At 49.1% G+C, this 21,728-nt stretch overlaps 1 protein-coding gene across 8 annotated transcripts in view; it reads right to left on the bottom strand.

The window, feature by feature from the left end:
- Positions 1–21,728, bottom strand: part of ZNF532 (zinc finger protein 532) — a 130,193-nt gene that overhangs the window by 100,652 nt on the left and 7,813 nt on the right. For 4 of the 8 annotated variants that reach the window (XR_015154143.1, XM_086373666.1, XM_086373668.1 and 1 more), the window contains exon 1: positions 12,697–13,039. The exons of 1 other annotated variant lie outside the window; for it this stretch is intronic. Coding sequence is in view for 3 of the 7 variants with exons in the window: in XM_086373666.1 (XP_086229792.1) it covers positions 12,697–13,024 (328 nt within the window). In the remaining 4 variants the exon portion in view is untranslated. Of the gene's footprint in view, positions 1–10,102; positions 10,213–10,296; positions 10,379–10,700; positions 10,838–11,980; positions 12,115–12,696; positions 13,040–21,728 lie in introns of those variants that run through there. 3 more of the 8 variants (XM_086373672.1, XM_086373670.1, XM_086373669.1) reach the window with 3 other exon arrangements.

Genomic DNA, 21,728 nt, shown 5'->3' with positions numbered 1-21,728 from the left:
CAAGGCCTCCAGAGTGTGTGCCTTCGTGTGCACTAGACAAGCAGGTGGTGTTGATTAGCCATTCTTCATCACCACCCTGTGAGGAGGCTCATTAGGGCTCCCATTCTAAGGGAAAGTCACAAGTCACCCGACTCCCTGTCAGGCATGGAGGCAAAAACAGCGGCCGCTAACAGTTCTGAGTCCTCCCCTCCCATCAGATCCCAAGTCTCTGAACCAAACATGGCAGTTATTCCTGTCTATGGCTGCTACTTAGTCACTCAGTTGTGTCCAACTGTTTGCGACCCCATGGACTGTAGCCCACCAGGCTCCACCGTCCATGGGATTTCCCAGGCAGGAATGCTGCAGTGGGTTGCCACTTCCTGCTCCAGGGGATCTTCCAGACCCAGGGCTGGAACCTGCACTGGCAGGAGGCTTCTTTAGCACTGAGCCCCCAGGGAAGCCCTGTGGTTACTCTCACATGTTGACTTGCTGACACTGTTCATCACAGTGACTCCAAACAGGTACCCCTGCCATGGATCTCCCGGATCGCATTCTGATAGTAAAGCTCTCTCTGTCTCATCAGTCAAGGGATCAAGGTAGTAAAGCTTCAGTAACACAGATTATGTGGGAACAAGAATACACTGAGTATCCAGGCAGATCCTGCATACCCAGAAACCAGTGCTCATGCCAGGCTGGGCATCCATGACCCAACAATGAGGGCTGACCCCAAATGCCCTCACTGGCATCACATGCAAAGAGACAGTGAGTTCCCGCAGTCAGGCAAGGCTTGGAGCATCAGATGACTCGGAGCAGAGACAGAGGATCTGAAACCAGGGGCACACTACAGACCCCTGCTACTACTCCATGCAGTCCAAGGACCAGCAGACCACCATCACCTGGGAGCTGGTCAGAAATACAGGATCCCGGGCCCATACCAGCCCTAGTGAATCATTATCTGCATTTTAACAAGATTCCCGGGGCGATCTGTATGCCACTGGTCCTACCTGGATGATAAGGGCACCCAGGAGGGAGCACAGGACCGCAGCAGCGGGTGGGGAAAGGCAGGGAAGAGATGCAGAGCGAGCCGGACCTGCTCCAAGTCCGGGTCCACCTCTCACTCAGCGCTACCCTCCTCCGTCAGTCTCTTAACGTCTGTAAGGCTCACCGGGGATGTTAATTATACCTTTCGGGGGACAGTCAGTATAAAGCCTCCAGCACACAGCAAACTTGCAGTGGATTTCCTTTCCCTTCCCCATCAGACACCAGTGTGGCAAGGTTGTCTAAATCCTGCAATCTGGAGATGGATTAGAATATCTGGGAGAGAAAGGGAGCCCAAACCAGGGAAGAAAGAGTTTCTCTAACAAGGAGACCCTATCGTAGTTCTCACCCTATCTTCTCAACCGAAAGAAGGACTCAACATCAGTAAGCACGAACACTGCGGGGCACCAGGGAAGCTTCACTGGTAAACCTGGTCGTCCGTCCAACAATCCAGACCAGCACTCTCAGACAGAAACAGAATGAAAACCACATATACAGTGGCAAGTTTCCTATTTTTTTTTTTTTTTTTGCACTTTTTTTATTTACTTGCCACTCGGCATGCGGGATCCTAGCTCCCCCATGAGGGATCAAGCCCACACCCCCTGCAGTGGAAACTCCTAATCTTAAACCACTGCACTGCCAGGGAAGTCCCTCTGTTTTTAAAAGAAAAGGGCTGGGGGGCGGGGGGAATAGTGTGAAATAAGTTTTAGTAATACGTTTTATTCAACCAAAATATTCTTTCAACATAAAGTCTATATTAAAAAGCTATTAGTGAGACATTTTACATTCCTCTTTGCTATCTAAGTCTTCAAAACCCTGTGTATATTTTATGCTTGCAGCCCATCTCAATTAGGACTGGTGGTGGTTTAGTCCCTAAGTCGTGTCCGACTCTTGCAACCCCATGGACTGTAGTCCGCCAGGCTCCTCTGTCCATGGGATTTTCCAGGCAAGAAGACTGGAGTGGGTTGCCATTTCCTTCTCCAGGGGATCTTCCTGACCCAGGGATTGAACCCCGGTCTCCTCCATGGCAGGCAGATTCTTTACCAACTTAGTCACCAGGGAAGCCCCCAAAACAGGACTGGCCACACAGCAAGCGCTCAGAAGCCGTATGTGGTAGGGCCAGCCAACGGGACAGGGCCATTCTAGACAGCAAGGTCCCGGGACCCCTGCTCGCCTCCATCTTCCATCCTCTCCAAGGTCCAGTGTGTAAGACATGACTATCTGGTCACTGCCAAGCAAACATGGGCAGCAAAGGGCTGGGGACACGGACGGAACAGAGGCCTGAGCTATCCGGCCACAGCTTCACGATCAACTTTTGTTTGCTCTGAAACTCTGGTTGATGAAAAGCACACCAAGAGACAGACAACCCAGATGCTAGGCCCTCGCTGACTGGGCTGAATTTACTTGGGAACAAAGACAGTTGAAGTGTTAAGACTTTAACTACAAAATTCGTTCAAGATTTTCCAGCTATAAATGTTAAGCATGGCCAAGTAAGAAGAACAAGGACTCTTGCCGAGGTGTCCCTCGCTTTTCATCAGATAAAGGGCAGCTGCAACTCAAAACCTACAGACCAGGCAGGAAACGCTGTGTGCGCCTTCATGGCCCACACCTCAAAACAGAAATCACTACCGATAAAGGAGGTAAAAGACTGAACAGCAGAAACACCACCAAGACAGAAAAGAGATGTCAGGGACACGGTCCTTGCCCTAAAACAGGCAGCTCGGGAATACAGGACAGCTAAGATTCTAGGGAGGACTCACGGAGCACCAGGCACTCTGCTAGGCACTTCATGTGCACTTCATCTTCTGAACAACCCTCAAGAAAAGAATGGTTTCGAATTTTAAGTTAACTGGCTGAGGGGGCTTTCCCAGGAGGCGCTAGGGGTAACAAACCCGCCTGCCAGCGCAGGAGATGTTAAGCGACACGGGTTCGATCCCTGGGTCAGGAAGATCCCCTGGAGGAGGGCGTGGCAACTCACTCCAGCATTCTGGCCTGGAGAATCCCGTGGACAGACGAGCCTGGCGGGCTACAGTCCATGCAGTCGCAAAGAGCCGGACACAGCTGAAACGATTTAGCAGACACACAGGCATAATCAAGTCTCAAGAGGGAGACCTCAACTACCTCCCAACTCTTGATGTATCAGCAAAACTGTGAAGGACCAGCTTATCAACGGGTACCTGTGTGAGGGCTTCATTTCAGTAAATAAGGCTTTAAGGTTCACATGATATAAGGACTGTAAGTAAAAGCTGGCTTCTATACCATCAAAACCCAGACAACTAATTTTGGATTGCAGAAAGAAATACTGATGGCAACAGCCTTGGGCTAGAAGTCTGTAGGGCAGTGGGTTCTGGTTTCAGATGTGCTATTAACTACCTGCTGAACCCCACCTCCACCCCAGTTTGGGCTCACTGCGGAAAATGAAGAGATAACTATAACTATAAGTGTTTAATGCATTTCCGGCTATGTAGTTGTTTATTTTTAACACAGAGCTGTGACTTTTCTAACCTGGAAGTCTTTGAAAAACTCTTACTGTTCAGATACCCAGAAAGAATCTGTTCCTCGCAGAAGAAAATGACCAAAATCACCGCCCATTACTAGACCGCATGAGCCAGCAGGAATTTGGTTCCCGAAAGGCAAGGCTGCCTTGAGAAGACACTCAAAAACTACACCACCTTGACTTCACCTCTGGGTCTCTATGAATCCTTTAGGACGCTCAGAATCTCGAATTACGGGGTAATACCTGACTGAGAACAGACCTGCATTCGGGGGCCCTCATGACCGTCAACCAGAGGACACCTGGCGGGGAGTCCTGGGGACGGCTAAGAAGGCCACGCTGGTTTTGTCTAAAAACACTACTTATTTCAGCCTCCAGATTTAGATTAAGGAGAATTTGCTCTTCCCCTCAACCTCAAACAGGCCAAACTGAGAACTTCCTGTCCATGGATGAGCATTCAAAGAATTCCTTAAATCGTGCTTATGTGCGAGGACAAAAGATTTTTCTCGACACCACTTTCAATTTACGCTTTCTTATCCTTTTCGAAGAATAAATAAAACAAAAACACCTCCTGTTCCTTCTCCCAATCTGTTCCTCACCCCAGTGCCCAGTAAAGGAAACGCTTGTGTCTTCCCGGCATGCAATTCTAGCACCGTGCGTCTCTGGGGTAGACACAGACTCTTCTCTCTCATCGTGATGACTGAAGTCAGGAAAACCCGGCTAATGGCAAAGGCCCTGAACTGTGCCTCCAACTTCTCCACGACACCTGCTCCCCTTCCCTGTCCCTAACAGGCCTTCCCAACCCTGAGCACCTTCCATGACTTCCCCTGGTCCCCCGATCCTGCTCGTCCCTCGACGAGGCAGAAGAGCCCAAGGATGAGAAGCAGGCTTCCAGTTCTGCCTGCAGCCTGTTTCTGAGCGGGCGGACCTTGGCCAGGATCTCTGCCTGAGTCTCCTGACCTGCACTATGGCGGGGGTGGGGGGCAACAGCGTTTAGCTCGCCTCAACGTTTCGGTCTTAAACCTATGGAAAGGCCACCGCAACAGTGCTGCCTGCAGGTGTTAGGCTGCTGACGTCACGGTCTGCCCTCCGACTTTCAGAAGCACACGTCTTTAAGTTCTTCAGCCCCTGCCTCCCCTTCATTGATGCATTTTACCTTTTACTGTACAAATCATTATCTTCCGGCAACCCAAACTGACACCTTCTCCTATCTTTCCTCTATCAGCTCTGTTCTGTAGTAACTGCTCCCAATCTAGACCCCCAGCTCACACGACCTGGAAGGCAAAGGACACCCCATGGGCAACATAACCCAAACCTGAACTCATTCTACCAGCAGCTCCACCTCCACAGTCTTTTCCTGCCTCCTGAATTCAGAATCTCAGAGCCAGAAGTAACCTCTGACAAATAACTTCAGAGAGCATCCTCCTCGTCTCCCACACACACACACACACACACACACACACACACACAGGCATTCTCCCCCTCTATCAGGCCTCATATCTAACTGGAGACCAGCGCACGCACACACACACACACACACATGCACGCACAGGCCCCCTGACGCGGTCACCACCTACCACTCCATCGCCATGGCAATGCCTTGGATGGAGCCCTCCTCCCCTCTCCTGGATGGCTGCCGTGGGGCCCCCACTGGACGCCGAAGAGCCTCCATTCCACACTCACGGGGCTGCCCTGGGTCCTCTATCATAAACAGTCTCTTCTCTGCCCCTCTGCCTCCACAGGGAAGCGCACCCTGGAGCGGACGGTGCAGGACGGCCTTCGGAAGCCCAGCTACTGCCCGCTTCTCGCCCTCTGCCCGCCTGCCCGCCCGCTCCCCCAGCCAGGGCCTTCCCACACACAGTCCCTCGGGCTCTCTGCTCGCCCTCCGGGTCGCTGCCTCCCTGACATATTTTTACTGGCTTTTTCGGCTCAGAAGCCACCTCGTCCAGGGCTCCTCCCTCTAAACTTGGCACTTGGTGGCCCATTCGCATTCCTATCATAGCATCCGTGCGCTACTTCCCACTAGCCTTTCCTCTCTGGATGCCTTTGCCCTCGGTCCTCGCAGTGCCTAGCACAACGTCCAGGGCTTAGGAAACACGCTGCATCTGCCCCATGGATGAAATAACCCCCAAATTAATGCTGATCCCCACGTCTCAGGCTCCCTTCCCTTGTTGTTCATCACTAGGACCTCAGTCCACTTGTTCTTCCTGATCTCGAATGCTATTTTATCCGCTAAAAAAAAAAAAAATATGCTTCCAAAATCTCCTTACTTCATGGCTTTGAGATTACTGACACATTTTCACCTCTTTAAAAGACATAAAAGCTGAAAAATAACTTCAAATACTAAAATAACGCCAATAATTTGAAACTCAAGAAATCAAATTATCATTAACGATATAAGTTCTTGACGCAGCTAAGATTTCGTACCCCTTTCCAAAATTTCAATCCTGTCACTGGCTGGTGTTTTATGGAACCTGAAGACAAACGCAAAAATTAAACTGCCAAATGGTTCTGAAGAGATCAGGAGTAACTGCCGAGGGAGATAAAGGCTGCTTTACCACGTGCAGGTTCTTGTTTCCACTTTTGGCTAATTCCGATTCGTTCTGGGTTATAAAGCCTGTCATCCCGTTAGTGAGTGGTCTATTATCATGAACATCTCTCATGTGTCTTCGGATAGCATTTGCTACGAAAACGGTACTTGGAAAGTCTTAACTGCAGCTGACAACGCTAGATCTTTTTGTGAGCTACGACCAGCTGAATTTACTTTCATCCTAACTTTGAATTCTTACTTACTCACCATGACCCAGCCATCCCACTCCTCAGTCTGTACCAAACAGACATAAAAACTTACGTTCAGACAAAAACCCCTATGCAGATTTTTACAGCCACTTTATTCTGGGAAGAGGATTACAAAAAAAAAAAAAAAAAACCAACTGCAAACAACCCTCGTGTCTTTCAACGGAAGAACAGACAAACAAACCACGGTACATCCATACAGAGGTCTACACAAGTCGGCAATAAAAGAAGAACCAAGTGTGGATACTCAAAACAATGCGGATGGCCCTTCAAATGCAGTTTGTAAGTGAAGGAAGCTATTTGCATGGCATTCTGGAAAAGACCAACATAAGGTCAGAACAAACTGGTGGCTGCCAGGGGGGTGGGAATGGAGAGGAGAGTCTGGCCACAAAGCGACAGCAGGTGGGAAGGTTTCAGGAGATTGAACGAGTCCCTGTAGGTAACGGTGGGGCAGACATGGCGCTAGGCACTTGTCAAAGCCCGTGAGACCGCACACCGAAGAGTCAGTTTTACTGTATGTAAAGAAAAGGTTAATTACTTAACCATGACATACTTAGAGATCATACACCAAACACAGGCATACCTCCTCTGACTGTGCTTGGCTTCATTGCCCTTCACAGATACCAGGCTTTTGAAAATATCGAAGCTTTGTGTATTATCAGATGATGGCTAACATTTTCTGCAACAGTAAAGTATTTTTGATATAGTGTTTCTAGACATAATGCTATTGCACACTTAATAGACTACAGTGTAAACATAACTTTTATATATACCAAGAAACCAAAATAATTCCAGCAACTTGCTTCATTGCCATGGTCTGGAACCTACTGCGGTGGTCTGGAACCCATACCCACAATATCCCTTGGGGTAATGCCTGCGTAATTAACACAAAGGTATGGATTTCCTTGGGGCTCCCCTGGTGGCTAAGTGGTAAAGCACTTGCCAGCCAGCGCAGGAGATGAGGGTTCGATCCCTGGGTCAGGAAGATTCCGGAGCAAGATAATGGCAGCCCACTCCAGTATTCTCGCCTGGGAGGGTCAGTGGGGCCACAGATTTCCTTCCCCTTAACCAGCTGTGTTTGTTATTATTGTGTTGCTACTGTAGTGCCCCGATGAGGAAGAGATGTTAAGGGAATAGGGGGGGAAACCAACCCCAAATCGTCCCCCAGCTCTTCCTGCAGCCCCTGCGCTGGCAATTTCGGCTCCAGCTGCGCAGAGCTAAATGGAGTCCCACCAAGAATATGGGAAAGGTCACTCAAACGCAACGCCCCCCAGCGGAGCCCAGGAACGCATTTCAAGGGGAGAAACAAGGCGGAAGGCCGGGGGTCTCCCCGAACAAATCCTCCCGTTCTAACTCATCCCCTGGAAGGTATCTGCAGAAAATTCCATCCACATGTCAGCCCCAGCCTTCCTCCTTCCTTTAAAAAGGAGTCAAGGCGGGAGGGGGGCGGGGGAATCTCCTTGCGAGAAGAGAGAGCAAAAACACAGAACACGAGTTCTCCGAAAGCAGGAGGCTGAGAGTTCTAGAAACCCCGGACCCCACACTCTTCAAGGTGGAAAAAAGTGACTCCAAGAGGCCAACAACAAGAACAAGCCAAGGTTTACCACCCAGTGACACTTTCTTTCCAGTGGACCCACCCCACCCAGCCAGACGCACACATGCCTCCCTGAAGGGACGGGCTGGCCTGGGGCCCTGGGAGACCCCCGCAGGCAACCCCGCGGGGCGGTCTGGGGCCCAGGTGTGCGGCCTGCGTGGTGACAGGGACAGCGGGGCGCGGGCCGGCCCCGCCTGGCTCCTTCTGGGAAAGGGGACGCTCTGGCTTCTCCACGCTCACCGTCCAGAGCCCAGGAAACTCTGGTTCTCCTCCCGGGAGTCCCGGGCCTGTGACAGGCTCAGAGCCCTGCCCGATATTGCCACCTGAGACAAACCTCAGGCCGAGATGAGCTCCTGATTGCAACCCTGGAGAACCAGCTCTCCGACCTGCAATGGCCCTCTGCAGCCGGAAAGACAGGCCTTTGTACAAAACACTTGGTATTTTCCAGGAGCCTTTGCAGGGGCCGGGGTCAGGGGGGAGGGGTGGAGAGTAACAAAGCTAAAAACCACAGAGAGTAAACCAGAACATTCTGGGACAGGCCACGCCTTACGAAAAGGGCTTTTTAAAACATCCTTTTCAAGGATCCATCGCAGCAGGGGGTCAGTTGTCAGCGTTAAATAAAAATCACTGACTTTCTAAAGACAGGAGTGAAGGACTCAATTATTTAAAAAACAGCTTATTGTATTAAGCTAATTAAGGGCTATCATATTAGCCATCTGAGTTTTAGCTGGCACCCGAAAAGCAGGAACAGCGTATCATGCAACGTGGACTGGGATCTGCTTTGCAAGCAGATTTCGGCCACATTCAGACACAGAACCTCTGGCAGGCAAAAATGTAGAACTGAAAACCAATTTTCACACAGCGATTTGTAAAGAATTTTGTTCCATCGCATAAGCTATTTACTGGTCTATCAGCCCGAGATTACATTTATCTCTATTGAATCCCACAGCAAGCACTCTGAGCTAACCATGTGCTGTTGTTTCTCAGCTTCATCACACGCTGGATGCTCTGAAATCATGAGAAAAAAATTCAACAATAAAACCCTTGCATACTTGACACCCTGCACTGCAGAGACTCTGCCCACCAACCGCCAGCACACAACCTCTCCTAAGACCCTCGGCATTTCTGAAAAGACCACTCTACTGAATGCAAAAAGGAACAAAATACCCTCTACAAAGTAGGGGAGACAGTTGTTTTCCAATGTGCCTTCCATGGGCTCCCTTTGACTGTACTTCGACCAAACCAGAAGCCAGAACTCCTCTATCCGTAGTTGAGATCATCTTGGGTTGGATTCTGGTGCTGTTGGCTTCCTGTCTGGGGAAGTTGCAGTCCTTTTCACAAGGAACCCCAAAGCGAAATGCTTCATGTTCTCCTGTAAGCTCTCACTGCCTTTGTTCCTTACTTTGCCACCAGTCATTACTGCCTGCTTCTCTCTCCTCTTCAAAAACCTCTTGGTTTTGGAGGATGCATAAAAATACCAGCTGAAATCAAACTATGATCTTGTAAGGCACTGGACATTGTCTGCCATCCACTGCTGTAAAGCTTTGAGTTAACAAGCATCTTTGCACAGAGGAAGCCATACTACCCAGCCTCCTCCTGGCACCAGGTTAAGTATTCCACATTAAAATGTATGCCACAAATAATCCACTGACAAACTCACCATTCACAGCCCCCCAGATCAATAAAAGCCATTCCACCACTCGACTCGGAGTGAAAAGCCTTTCAGGTTAACACACAGAGCAAGGTAAAGAGAAAGGTGATGAATGAACAAAAGGCAAATCTACCTTCAGACTCCTCAAATCCCTAAAAGGTGGCCAGGTCGCCTGGATTTTTGGCAAAGTCCTCTTTTCTGTAATCATCGGGGAGAAAAAGCTACTCGTGTACTGCTTCAGTCTTATGTAAAACAGTACATTCTCCACAAGGCCCTGACGCCTACCATTCTCTCCAACTTGCTTCTTTTCAGGCCTGCCTCTTCTAAATGACCAGCCACATGCGATTTAATGAAGTCATTCTGATTTCACCCTGATAGCAACAACCTCATAAAAGTCCCTCTAATCCCATTAAACTTGGCTAACGTTATGAGTATTTCTTCTCCACTCTCCACCCAGTATTATCTCCAGGGTCCCAAGCCACTGTCAGTCTGTGTCTGAACGGAGCTTCAAATAAATACTTAAATTCATGCTCAGAATATCGTTTCTCACCTTGTGAACCTTGACCTTTTGGAAAGACTTTGGACCAGTGTTCAGTTACTGTCACACGGTTGCATTCTCTGCAAATATGAAAGGGTTAAAGGCAGCCCCAGTCAACAGGCCTACAAGGAAAAAAAAGACAGCATGTATGCCTTGCAGCATCACTGGAATGCATTTATGCTCATTTCCTAGAACAATAGTGTTACCTTTTGGCCTTCATACCAGCCAGACGTATCCCCAACACCCTTTAGTAGCTTCTAAAACAAAAAGCACAAAACGGAACATACCCTGCAAGAGAAGAAAAGCATGCAAAGTAGCATTCTCCAGCAACAAACAAACTACCATTACAAATCCATCAGTTCGTTTGGGTTTGGTTTTGTTAAAAACACAGAGCAAGAGAGAGAGAAGAGAACTGCAGAAACCCAGTGTCCCCACCCTACCAAGGCACATTTTTTGTCTTTAGGAAGGGCCATAAATCTCAGCTCCTTGTCCATCCCTTAAGCAAAAGAAAAAGGCAGGAAAAGCCCAAGTCATCTCAAGCTTGCAAACCTGCACATTTTTCCCCCATCTTCTCTACACAGAATCTTCTAGGGCTCCGTTAGTCACGTACCCGTGCTGTGTGCTGTCTAAGTGTGCATTCACATAGTGTGTTGGGACGGTCCCTTCCTGCAAGCGCCTCGGCTTTTGGCTGCCATGAAGGGAGGAAGCTGCTATCCCACTGTAGTAGCTCAGGGACTGCATTGTGTTCAGGAGCTGATCTGCCTCAAACCAGTTTCAGCCGGTTCTGGTCACCCTACATAAAAAAGCTATGGCAACCCTCGCTGAGTTGCCAACAAGTCCCTGAAAATCAGCAGCAGAGGGGGGTATCTCGCTGGGGCTGGCTGCCCCACTTCGGGTCCTGGGGAGGAGGGGAGGGTCCTCGAGTGTCCCCCCATCGTCCCCATCACCCCACGCGAGCGCACAGCCTTGGAGAGGCTCACCTCTCCAGCACCCCAGAGCCCCTCGGACCCACCCCTCGCCTCCGCCCCAAGCCCACCGCGGAGCCCTGCGGCCCGCGCCTTGCTCCTTCCCGCACTTACCTCCCACAACCTGGCTCAGATCTTTGTGTACGTGTTGTGTCAAGTGTGTGCTCCCTGGCTTGGTGGCTGACCACGAGCCCCCCAAGAAAGAGCCATCTACGTGTGTGTCTGCTCCCCCTGCCCGCGCTGGCGGCGGGAGCCGGCCTGGGCCCCCTGGCAGGGTGGTGCTGGCTTGTTGACCAGGCTCCTCTCCGCCTGTCCCCCCCAGCCCCCTCCTCCCGGCCCTCTCCTCGCCCTCCCTGTCACCACCAGCACCAGCACCACCAGCGGGGCCCCCCCAGTCTCCTCCTCCTCCGACCTTCTCTCCTTTCAAGCACCTGGGGGTGGGGGGGGGAGCCCAAATCCCTTCACCTCGGGCCAAAAAAAAAACAACAACAAAAAGCCTAGGGATGTCTGGGTGGGGGGTGCGGGGGGGCAGACCCGGGGACCTAGGGGGCAAAGAGGCCTTTTAAAAAAATGCGCTGCGCACCGCCGGCGCTGGAGCGGGGAGGAGGCGGCGCTCACGTGGCCCCCATCTCGGAACCGGCGGGGCCTAGCCAAACCGGCGGGGCCTCGGGTGCCCCCCTACCCCCCCTCACAAGGAGGCCGGCGGGGCGCGAAGGCCGGCGGTCCCCGAGGCCGGCCGTGGGACAGGCCGCGGCGATCAGGCCCAGGGACCAGAGCCACACGCGCCGGCCGGCGATCGCCAAGGCCCCGGGCACGAGGGGCCGGCGCCCCAGCCTCGCCCCCCGGGGGGAGCCGCCCGCCCGCCCGCGCGCGCCCCGCTTCCTCCGCAGCCCTGCGCGCCGCGCGCCCCGGGGCGCACACCCACCCCCGGCCCGGGGTCGGCCCTCGCAGCGGTCAAGCCCGGGCGTCTGGGCCGCAGCTCGGATGACCTTTGTTCCGCGCGGCGCCGCCGGCGGCTGCTGCTGCTGCTGCTGCTTCCATGCCACGGGCGTGTCGTCGCATCCCCGCCGCCGCGGCCGGGCTGTGCGTGAGCGGCGGGGCGGCCTCGCCCGCCGGTGCCGCCGCTGATGCTGCCGGTGCCGCCGCCCCGCCGCCGCCGCCGCCGCGGCCTCGCCGTGCGCCCGGCCCGGGCCCCGCGCGCCTCCCCGGGCGCCGCGCTCTAGGCCGCGCGGCGGCGGCGGCGGCGGCGGCGGCGGGGCGGCCACGCCGGGGCCTACGACGGGGGTGCGGGCCCCGGGCGGCGGGGCGGCGGCGGAGGCTCGGCCCGAGCGGAGAGCGAACAAAAGGGAGCGCGGGCGAGGGGGAGGGGGCGGCCGGTGGGGGGGGCAGGGAGGCTCGGGAAGAAGGAGGCGACACGCGAAGCCCCGCAGCCCGCGGGCGCCCGGCCGGTGCCGGCTCAGCGCAGGGCAGCCGAGCCCCGCCGACCCGCCCGTCTGCGGCCGCCGCTCCTTCGCCCGGGGCCGAGGGCAGGGCCGGTGGTCGTGGTGCTGGAGGTGCGGGGCTGCTGACAGGCCGCGGCTGCCTCCAACGACATCGCAGCCTCTCGCCCGGTCCTCTCCACGGTCCCAAGCCGCAACTTACTCGAGTGGAAGGAAGCAAGGCCTCGCCAAAGATGGTTGCAAAAAGATCTTGAAGCCAAGGCGCTGGTGTTTTGTGATCCTCGCAATGGTGGCAAAGAAGTCAGAAGAGAGCACGCTATCTTCAGATGCATTACATCTGAAATTCTCCCTGGAGGTGGAAGAAGGGGGCTCTCTCCTAGGTAGTTAGTGGTTTGGAGCCCTTTTCGCCTTAAACTGAGCCACAAAAGGATGGAAGACACCCCCTGGGGTGGGGAGAAAGCCCTGGTGTAAAAGACACACGTTTTGCTTTTCAGAGAAAAAGCCACTGGGGCCAGATTGAAACATGGCATGTTCGGTTCATGTAGTCCTTTTTTTTTTTTTTTAAATGGGGGAATGATATTGAGTAAACAAGATGTAATAGCTGGGTCTTTAAATTCAAGAAGGGAGATGTGTACAAATGTAACAAGCACAGAGTGTGCCTACAGCAGGTGGTCACAGCCTCCAGAACGCAAAAAGATAACATACATAAACCCCATGTAAAGACCACAGAGGTGTATAATCCTTAACACGCCCAGACGGAGACAATATATTACCACCAGATCAGGTATGCTGTTTATGCAGCCCTGGGTCCTGGTTCCTACATGGTTCACAGACACGCACTGGTTTGAAAGGTTTTGGGGTTTTTTTTTTAACGTGAGGAAGCCCCAAATCAAGTGCACTGTGCTTACACGGAAAATAGGACAAAATGGAAGGATCTGAAAACTGCCATCATAACCTCTTAAAAAGGCTCACTCCTGTTTAATCTCATTCTGAAGATACTAGTAGCTCTCCAGGAGCCATGCAGACTCACAGCACAGGAAGCTTTTCTGTGCTTTATTTTAAATATTGGTTAATATTTGCAAAGTGTGCTGAAAAGTTTCCTTTGTTTTCTAAACCTCAGTGTGTCTCTCCTCTGCATTAACTTCCATCGGGGAAGCCATTGTTCTCTGTTATGGGGTCATTGTCTGATGTAAATTGGAAGGAGCATTTTTGCTATTTAAGACTTTTCATGTAAATGAACCAAATGATTGTCTCACAGAAGAGTTGTTGGTCTTTAACTGCCAACTGCACCTTGTTTGGAGTTGCACAGAGATTGGGATACATATTTACACGTGTTTAGAAAGACCTATGTAATCTGCAAATTCTGCAAACCACTGGATCACATTTATCAATGTTACAAGACGATGAAATTGAAACTCATCTTCCTTTAGCCTGAAAAACACTGCCAGACCCTGTGGGTTGAGTTTCAACTTTACTTGGGCTTGATTTCATTTGAAAGGAGACCTTTTTTTCTTCTCTCAAAGGTGGGCCTTTATTAATATGCATGTGAAAACATGATGTGCATTGAAATAAATACAAGGCCTTGCTTATGAAATCTTGATACACTACACAAATTACAATGTATGGAATTTCATAACGTCCCTACCTGCTGTAGTAAATCCTAGCTTTCTTAAATTTAGAATCTTTGTGTACTTAAAATACTTTCTTGCCCCTCCCCCAATTCCCTTCTTCCAAGATTTGAAAGCACAGCATAAAGTGTTTGAATGGTTTGAAGAACTGTACTCCCCAAACTCAAATCTGGATTGCTTATGGTAAAGAGCCTTCGTTTGTAGAACTGCCTCACATGGCTTCATAACGTCAAATACTTTTTGAACAGAGCTTTATTACAAAGCCCGGCATTTTGGTCAAGCCTCGGCTGGAGGAAATTTGTTTGAAAGCACAATTCATCATTTGCACAAGCGGCAACAGTTAACATTGCATCTGCTTTTAAAAAACCCGAAACCAACCAAAAGTAAAAGATAATTTCTTGCAAATGATCTTTGTTCTATTTTTACAAAGAGGATTTCAGAGAAATCCCTTCTTCAGGTACACCATTAGTGAAAAGCAAAGCACTCATTCATCTTAATTCTATGAAATCACTGAATTTCACAACAGAAAAAAACAAATTTTAGGGTAAGTTTTAAAAAATAAAATAAAAACACTACCCCTCTTCCAAAAAACCAATACAAAGGTTCATTCTATTATTGTGCTATCTTGGGCACCACTCTGCTTTGGGCAACAATAGTAGTAAAGAATGAAATAATCTATTATTTGACTGCTGTAGATAAGAAAGGGCAAAACAAAGAAATCATACTATTCTGCCAAATAGAAACTAAAGGAATTCCAAATCCTTTGCGATTTTGTTGGTGCTGTTTTTATTGCTAACTCTTAATGTCTTCGTTTTTCCTCCAATCAGTGAATTGCAAAATCCCAGCTTTTTTTTTTTTAAAGCCTTTTGTAGTTTGAAGAGGCATTGCAGGCACATACAGATAGTCAATCTACATACATCATACTTTCCCTCTGATTTCTATGAAATTGGGAAATTCCTTTGTTGGGCAGAGCACACAAAAGGTGTGTTCCTTGTGGGAGAGAAGAAGGAAAACAAAAAGAAAAGCCTTTTCTTTATCTCACCATCAAAAGGCCTGACAAAACCACTCCTTAAACTGACAGTCCCCTGACTTGAGCTGACACATTTTTTTAGCTCAAAACTAAGCTAGGCCTAGGTGTTTATAGAGTTTCGTATGTTAAATCTGTTGGCTTGTTTTCAAAGGAGTTATTACACTATTTGACACTAGGATTATAATTCTAAGATCTGTAGCTGATCCATCTCAAGGGCTGAACAAAATATTGATAGAACCAGAATTTTTTTTTCAAGTTTTCAAAAACATACCCTTGAAAGAAATCATAACCAGATTTAAATTATTATCAACCTGCCAGAAAAAGACTGAGTGGAGGCCTAAGAGGATTCCTCTTTTTATTTGTTAGTGATTCCTAAACAGATCCCCTTTCCCGAACCTCGTTTGGAAATACCTGCAAAGCCTTCACTAGGAGACCTAAAGTGGGGTGGGGCTGTGTGCTATTAAAAGATAAGCTGAGATGCATTAAAAATTTTTTAAGTTGATTTGAGCAAAAATCTATTCCAAGAGGGCAGTGCCACACCGAAGTGACGGAGCTCCACCCACAGAGCTAGGGAGAGGTAGAGAGGAGGTGAGGATGCGCAGCGAGGAAATTACTTGATTGGCTCCGGCTTAACGTGTAGTTGGCTGTTTGTGATTGGTCATCCTTATCGGTTTTGATTTCCTAACCTTGAAGTATTTCTGGGCTTAGATTTTGATTTATTTACATAGGTGGCCAGGGCATTGGCGCCACCTGTTTAATGGACTCATCACTTAATGAATTGATTGATGCAAAGTTGGGCATTATTTTAGAGGCCCATGACCTCATAATTCCTGGCCCCTAGATGGATTCACTAATCTTCATCTCCTGCTGTCTCTTTAGGCCTAAGAAACCAGCCTTGCCCAAAGAAACAGAGGGATACAGTCGAGGAAAGGATTGTTGTATGAACTCTAGACAATCAAAAGAGCAAGAAATTTTTGGTTTGGGATACCAGCCAAGAGTCATCTTCAGAAACTATAGGCCAACGGACAAGACCTGTTGAGAACCCCATAAGGTTTCCTAACTCTTTGCAACTTTTACATTAAGTCTGGGCTTCTTTGAAAGGAACTGGTGTTTGGGCTTGTTTTCTACTAAGTTGGGAGAGGGGGAGAAAGAGGAGAACTAGAAAGGTATCTGAGCCAAGGAAAAGCAATCAGACTTAATCCTTTTCGGAAGAGAAGCTAAAGTGTGGGTCATTTCCACCCGAGAAGGGATCTCATTGGTCCCTATGCAAATCCTCATCTTTGCATCTTCCAACACCCCCACCAGTTAGCCCAATGCCTTGCACATCCCATACTTGAAATTAACTAGTTACCTGTGAACTAAGGATGGATAATAAACCCACTGCTGCTGCTAAGTCGCTTCAGTCGTGTCCAACTCTGTGCGACCCCATAGATGGCAGCCCGCCAGGCTCCCCCGTCCCTGGGATTCTCCAGGCAAGAACACTGGAGTGGGTTGCCATTTCCTTCTCCAGTGCATGAAAGTGAAAAGTGAAAGTGAAGTCACTCAGTCGTGTCCGACTCTTAGTGACCCCGTGGACTGCAGCCCACCAGGCTCCTCCGTCCATGGGATTTTCCAGGCGAGAGTACTGGAGTGGGGTGCCATCGCCATCTCCAATAAACCCACAAGTACCTAGAAATAGTACTTGGGCTTCCCTGGTGGCTCAGACATAAAGCGTCTGCCTGCAGTGCCGGAGACCTGGGTTAGATCCCTGGGTTGGGAAGATTCCCTGGAGAAAGAAATGGCAACCCACTCCAGTACTCTTGCCTGGAAAATTCCATGGACTGAGGAGCCTGGTAGGCTACAGTCCATGGGGTCGCAAAGAGTTGGAGCAACTTCACTTTTCACCTAGAAATAAGCATGTCCCAAGCTAAACATAAGATCTTTTGCCACTGTAGTGGATACTGTAGTGCTTTGTCTAAAACCATCTTCAGAGTATAAACCCCCGTCCCCTAGCTACTCAGACCATTGACATCTGACCACTCCCAACAGAGTCCCAGGCCTTGGCTTCCGTCTTGAGCCAGGTCCTGTGAACTGTCTCACCCAAGATTACACTCCTCCCCCGGGAGCAGCCAGTGTCTGGCTGATGTAGTGATAACAAAGGCTTGCCTCAATTTGGGCCATTTCTAAAGGGCCATCCTAGCTCCAGAACGCCCTGTAAAATGGCTCAGGCCTCAGTGTCCATAGCTTTATGGATCAGCTCCTTCTGCCTAATCCAGCCTTCCTCACTCCCTCACAAGTGGATCTCCAGAGATTATCCAGAGTCTGTTTCTAAGAAACTCAGCCGCAGACACCAACCAAAACAGATCCATTTCCCCCTTGAGTCCATCATCTAATGGCACTTACTCCCTCATCTACTCCATCCCTGTGTGCTGAGTGTTCCACCTGCAAGGAGCTGTTGATTCCAGTGCCTTCTATCCACATCCGTTCACCTGGCCTCACCCTCCCGCTCCTCCCGTCAGTTCAGAACTGCTCCCTAACTGACCCTCTTGCCTCCAACCTGGCCAACTTCCAATATTCTCCACACTGAGAGCTCTAGGAACGTGTCTAACGATGCCATCTTGTCACCCATCTGCTCAAACATTTCCGCCTCTCTCCATCGTCCTTAGAATAAGATCCAGACTTAGAAGGCTCTCCCTGATTCAACCCATGTGCTGGCCCACATCCCTTGCCCCTCCCTCCTCACATTCTAGGATCCAGTCTGGCAGAACTTTTTGTTCTCTGAATGAAACCTGATGGCTGTCACTGTCAGCCCTTCACATGATGTTCCCTCTTTCTGGAAGACTGTCTCCACAAAGGGTCCCTAACCTCCCGGCCGCAGACCAGTACCTCCTGTCAGATCAGCGGCAGCATAAGATTAAAGTGCACAACAGATGTCATGCACTTGGATCATCCCCAAACCATCCCTGCCACCCTGGTCTATGGAAAAATCATCTTCCATGGAACCCGTCCTTGGCGCCAACAAAGGCTGAGGACCACCGCTCACCACCACCCCAAGTCCCCTTTGTGTAACTCGCTTCCAAGCATCTTTAGATCTAAATTTATGTCACTCACCTGGAAAAGCCTTCCTCGACCTCTCTCAACACGTACAAACCAACCATGGGTAGCCCTGGCATGTCTCTAAGTTATCCTTTTCACACGACGCTTGAGTTGCTTTATTTTGTTTTCCGTTTGGCCACACCACGTGGCTTGTGAGATATCAGTTCCTCAACCAGGGACTGAACCTGGGCCCTGGCAGGGAAAGCGCCAAGTCCCAACCACTGGACCGCCAGGGAATTCCTGACACTGGAGTTTCTGGCTCTCACTCCAGGAGACAAGAAAGCTGTGAGGTCAGGGACAATGACACTTTGGCTTACTGAGGTCTCCCCAGTGCCAACATCACATACAGAAAGACATTGAAAAATTAGGTGTTTAGATCATCCAGATTGATTAAACACCTCTAGGGTTTTTCTTTCTCAATGACTTTTAGAGAGAAGAGACGATCAAATACTTGACCATTTTTCTTAAACTTGATGAGAAGTGTATTTAACATTAAAAGACCCAAAGCCACACATCACTGGAGAAACATTGGTTATTTCTAGACTGTGAAGAAAGCTGAGTGCCGAAGAATTGATGCTTGTGAACTGTGGTGTTGGAGAAGACTCTTGACCGTCCCTTGGACTGCAAGGAGATCCAACAAGTCCATTCTGAAGGAGATCAGTCCTGGGTGTTCTTTGGAAGGAATGATGCTAAAGCTGAAACTCCAGTACTTGGGCCACCTCATGCAAAGAGTTGACTCATTGGAAAAGACTGTGATGCTGGGAGGGATTGGGGGCAGGAGGAGAAGGGGACGACAGAGGATGAGATGGCTGGATGGCATCACTGACTCAATGGACAAGAGTTTGGGTGAGCTCTGGGAGTTGGTGATGGACAGGGAGGCCTGGCGTGCTGCGATTCATGGGGTCACAAAGAGTCGGACATGACTGAGCGACTGAACTGAACTGCTGAGCAAGGTAGAAAATACAAATATAAACCAACAAATGTTAAAATAGGAAAATGATAACTAGAAACTATAACTGCAACATAAAATGCATTCATTTGTCAGCAAACAGTTGGAAAATGCTTAAGAAAATATTGCTGTAGATGTCAGCGAACACGTGTTAGAATAAATTACACGGTATGGGAAGATTGCTCTACCATTGAAAGAGAAGAGCAGCTATTTCTAACATGCCACAGCTGAGGTTATATGCCTGATCCTGTTCCAGTGATGTCATACCTATAAAAGCTGATTTTTTTTTTCATGAACCACTAAATAAGAAGTTTAGGGGAGAAGATATATTCTCAATAATAAAGGAGTTCTTTAATTGAAACACTATGATTTGGGGGGGGAGGGGTGGCCTACTGTGTGGCATCCATGGAGTCCTAGTTCCCCGTCTATGTTTTTTTTTGTGTGTGTGTGTGTGCGCGCTCAGTCGTGTCCAAGTTGCGACCCCATGCCTTGTAGCCCACCAGGCTCCTCTGTCTGTGGGATTCTCCAGGCAAGAATATTGCAGTGGGTTGCCATTTCCTCCTCCAGGGGATCTTCCTGACCCAGCGATCGAACCTGGGTCTCCCACATTGCAGGCAGATTCTTTACTATCTGAGCCAGCAGGGATCAAAGCCAGGCTCCCTGCACTGGAAGCATGGAGTCTTAACAGCTGGATCATCAGAGAAGTCCCAGTATATGATTAAAAAAAAAAAAACTATTAATCACAACTAAAGAAGCAGCTAACTCTCCAGGGGTGTTTAATTCTAGGATTAAATTACAAAAATTCCTTCACACAAAATTCATCACTGAATCACTCACAGATAAGCAACTGCAGCCAAGAAACTGAAGCCAAAAGTTCAGAGATTGTTACAGGATATCACCATGAGGTTAATTTTATTTTTAAAGGCTGGGGGTTGCATAAGGAGTTTCCTGCAAGAGGGACTCAATAATTCTGAAAGATGAGGCGTGACTACTGAAATCTTTGCCTCTCAGTGTTTCGCTGGCTATGTTACAGCAAAGAATTTTACACAGATAGGTTATTCACTGTCCTCTTTAAAAGAGTAGTTTTAAGTCTCCTGTGTTTTCTGTGATTAAATGCTGTCCATAACACACTATCTGGCAGACAGAATAAAAATAAACGCATGGAAATTCCCTGGTGGTCCAGTAGTTAGGACTCAGCACCTTCACTGCCAGAGCTTGGGTTCAATCCCTGCAGGGAACTAAGACCCCACAAGCTGCATGACTCAGCTGGAATTTTAAAAAAAAGCTTAATCTAGTCCTTAAAGATACTATTAAGCAGGAGTGAGAGAGAGAAATTGGGAGATTGTGATTGACATATAATGTACAGCACAGGGAACTCTGTTCAGTACTCTGTAATGACCCGTATGGGAATAGAGGCTAAAAAAGAGTGTATATACATATAACAGATTCATTTTGCTGTACACCTGAAACTAACAGTGTTGTAAATTAACTATATTCCAATAACAATTATTAATTAAAAAAAAGAAAATACATTTGCTGCACTTTAAATGAAAATACTAATAATAGGAAAACAATGGATAATATTTTAACCAAGAAGAAGTGACTGCTTTTAGAAAGAATCTCTTGATACGGAGAGAGAATTTTAGAAACAGATGTTTGGCAATCACTTGTGATTTGGTGCTAAAAATTAGGTATGAGTATTACCTTTAACAGCTATCGGATATCTAATGTATATCATAAAGCAAATTTTCTAAACCGTTAAACAGAAAAAACTGGGCTTCCCTGGTGGTCCAGGAGTTTTGAATCTGCCTCTCAATGCAGGGGATACCAGTTCCATCCCTGGTACCAGAGGACTCCCCCATGCCAAGAAGCAGCTGGGCCCGTGCGCCACAACCATTGAAGTCCACGCACCTAGAGTCTGTGGTCCGCAGCACAAGGAGCCATGGCAACAAGCAGCCCACGAACCGCAACGAGAGATCAGCCCCCACTTGCCACAACTAGAGAAAAGCCCTTGCACAGCCACCAAGATCCAGTGCAGTCAAAAAAAAAAAAAAAGGGTTGGTGGGTCTTTAGAGAAGTTCCTCTAAGAAACAACCGCGCCATTTTCTGGGGCAGATGAGCTCTGGGAGAATAAAGAAGTGCTGCTTAACACGACAGAACAGCAAAGTCACATGACTGTAGACGCCAAGCTACAGAGTAGGCGCTCAAAGTCCAGGCTGGGGTGGGCAGCAGTCAGTTCTGGTTCTCACTGCTTTTGCCCCTCCAGGGTTTCCCTAATCCAGCCTCATCTTCCATCTCAGCCCTCCTGTCTGAGAATCCAGCCTCATCTTCCGTCTCAGCCCTCCTGTCTGAGAATCCAGCCTCATCTTCCATCTCAGCCCTCCTGTCTGAGACTGGAGTACCAGGGGACTGGAGAGGAAAGTGAAGAACAGACACAGAAGTATGACCAAACCTTCGTCTCTGGAACCTACCAAATAATAAAGTATTTGAGTAAATAAGAACAATCTCCATTAAAAAAAAAAAAAAAAAAGGTCTGATTCCTTTATCCTTGA

The sequence above is a fragment of the Bos grunniens genome, chromosome 24 (assembly GCF_055505025.1).
Source record: "Bos grunniens cultivar Pamir isolate PY7600 chromosome 24, Bosgru_T2T1.0, whole genome shotgun sequence".
Taxonomy (NCBI): Eukaryota; Metazoa; Chordata; class Mammalia; order Artiodactyla; family Bovidae; genus Bos; species Bos grunniens.
This window is presented reverse-complemented; position numbering and strand designations above follow the sequence as displayed.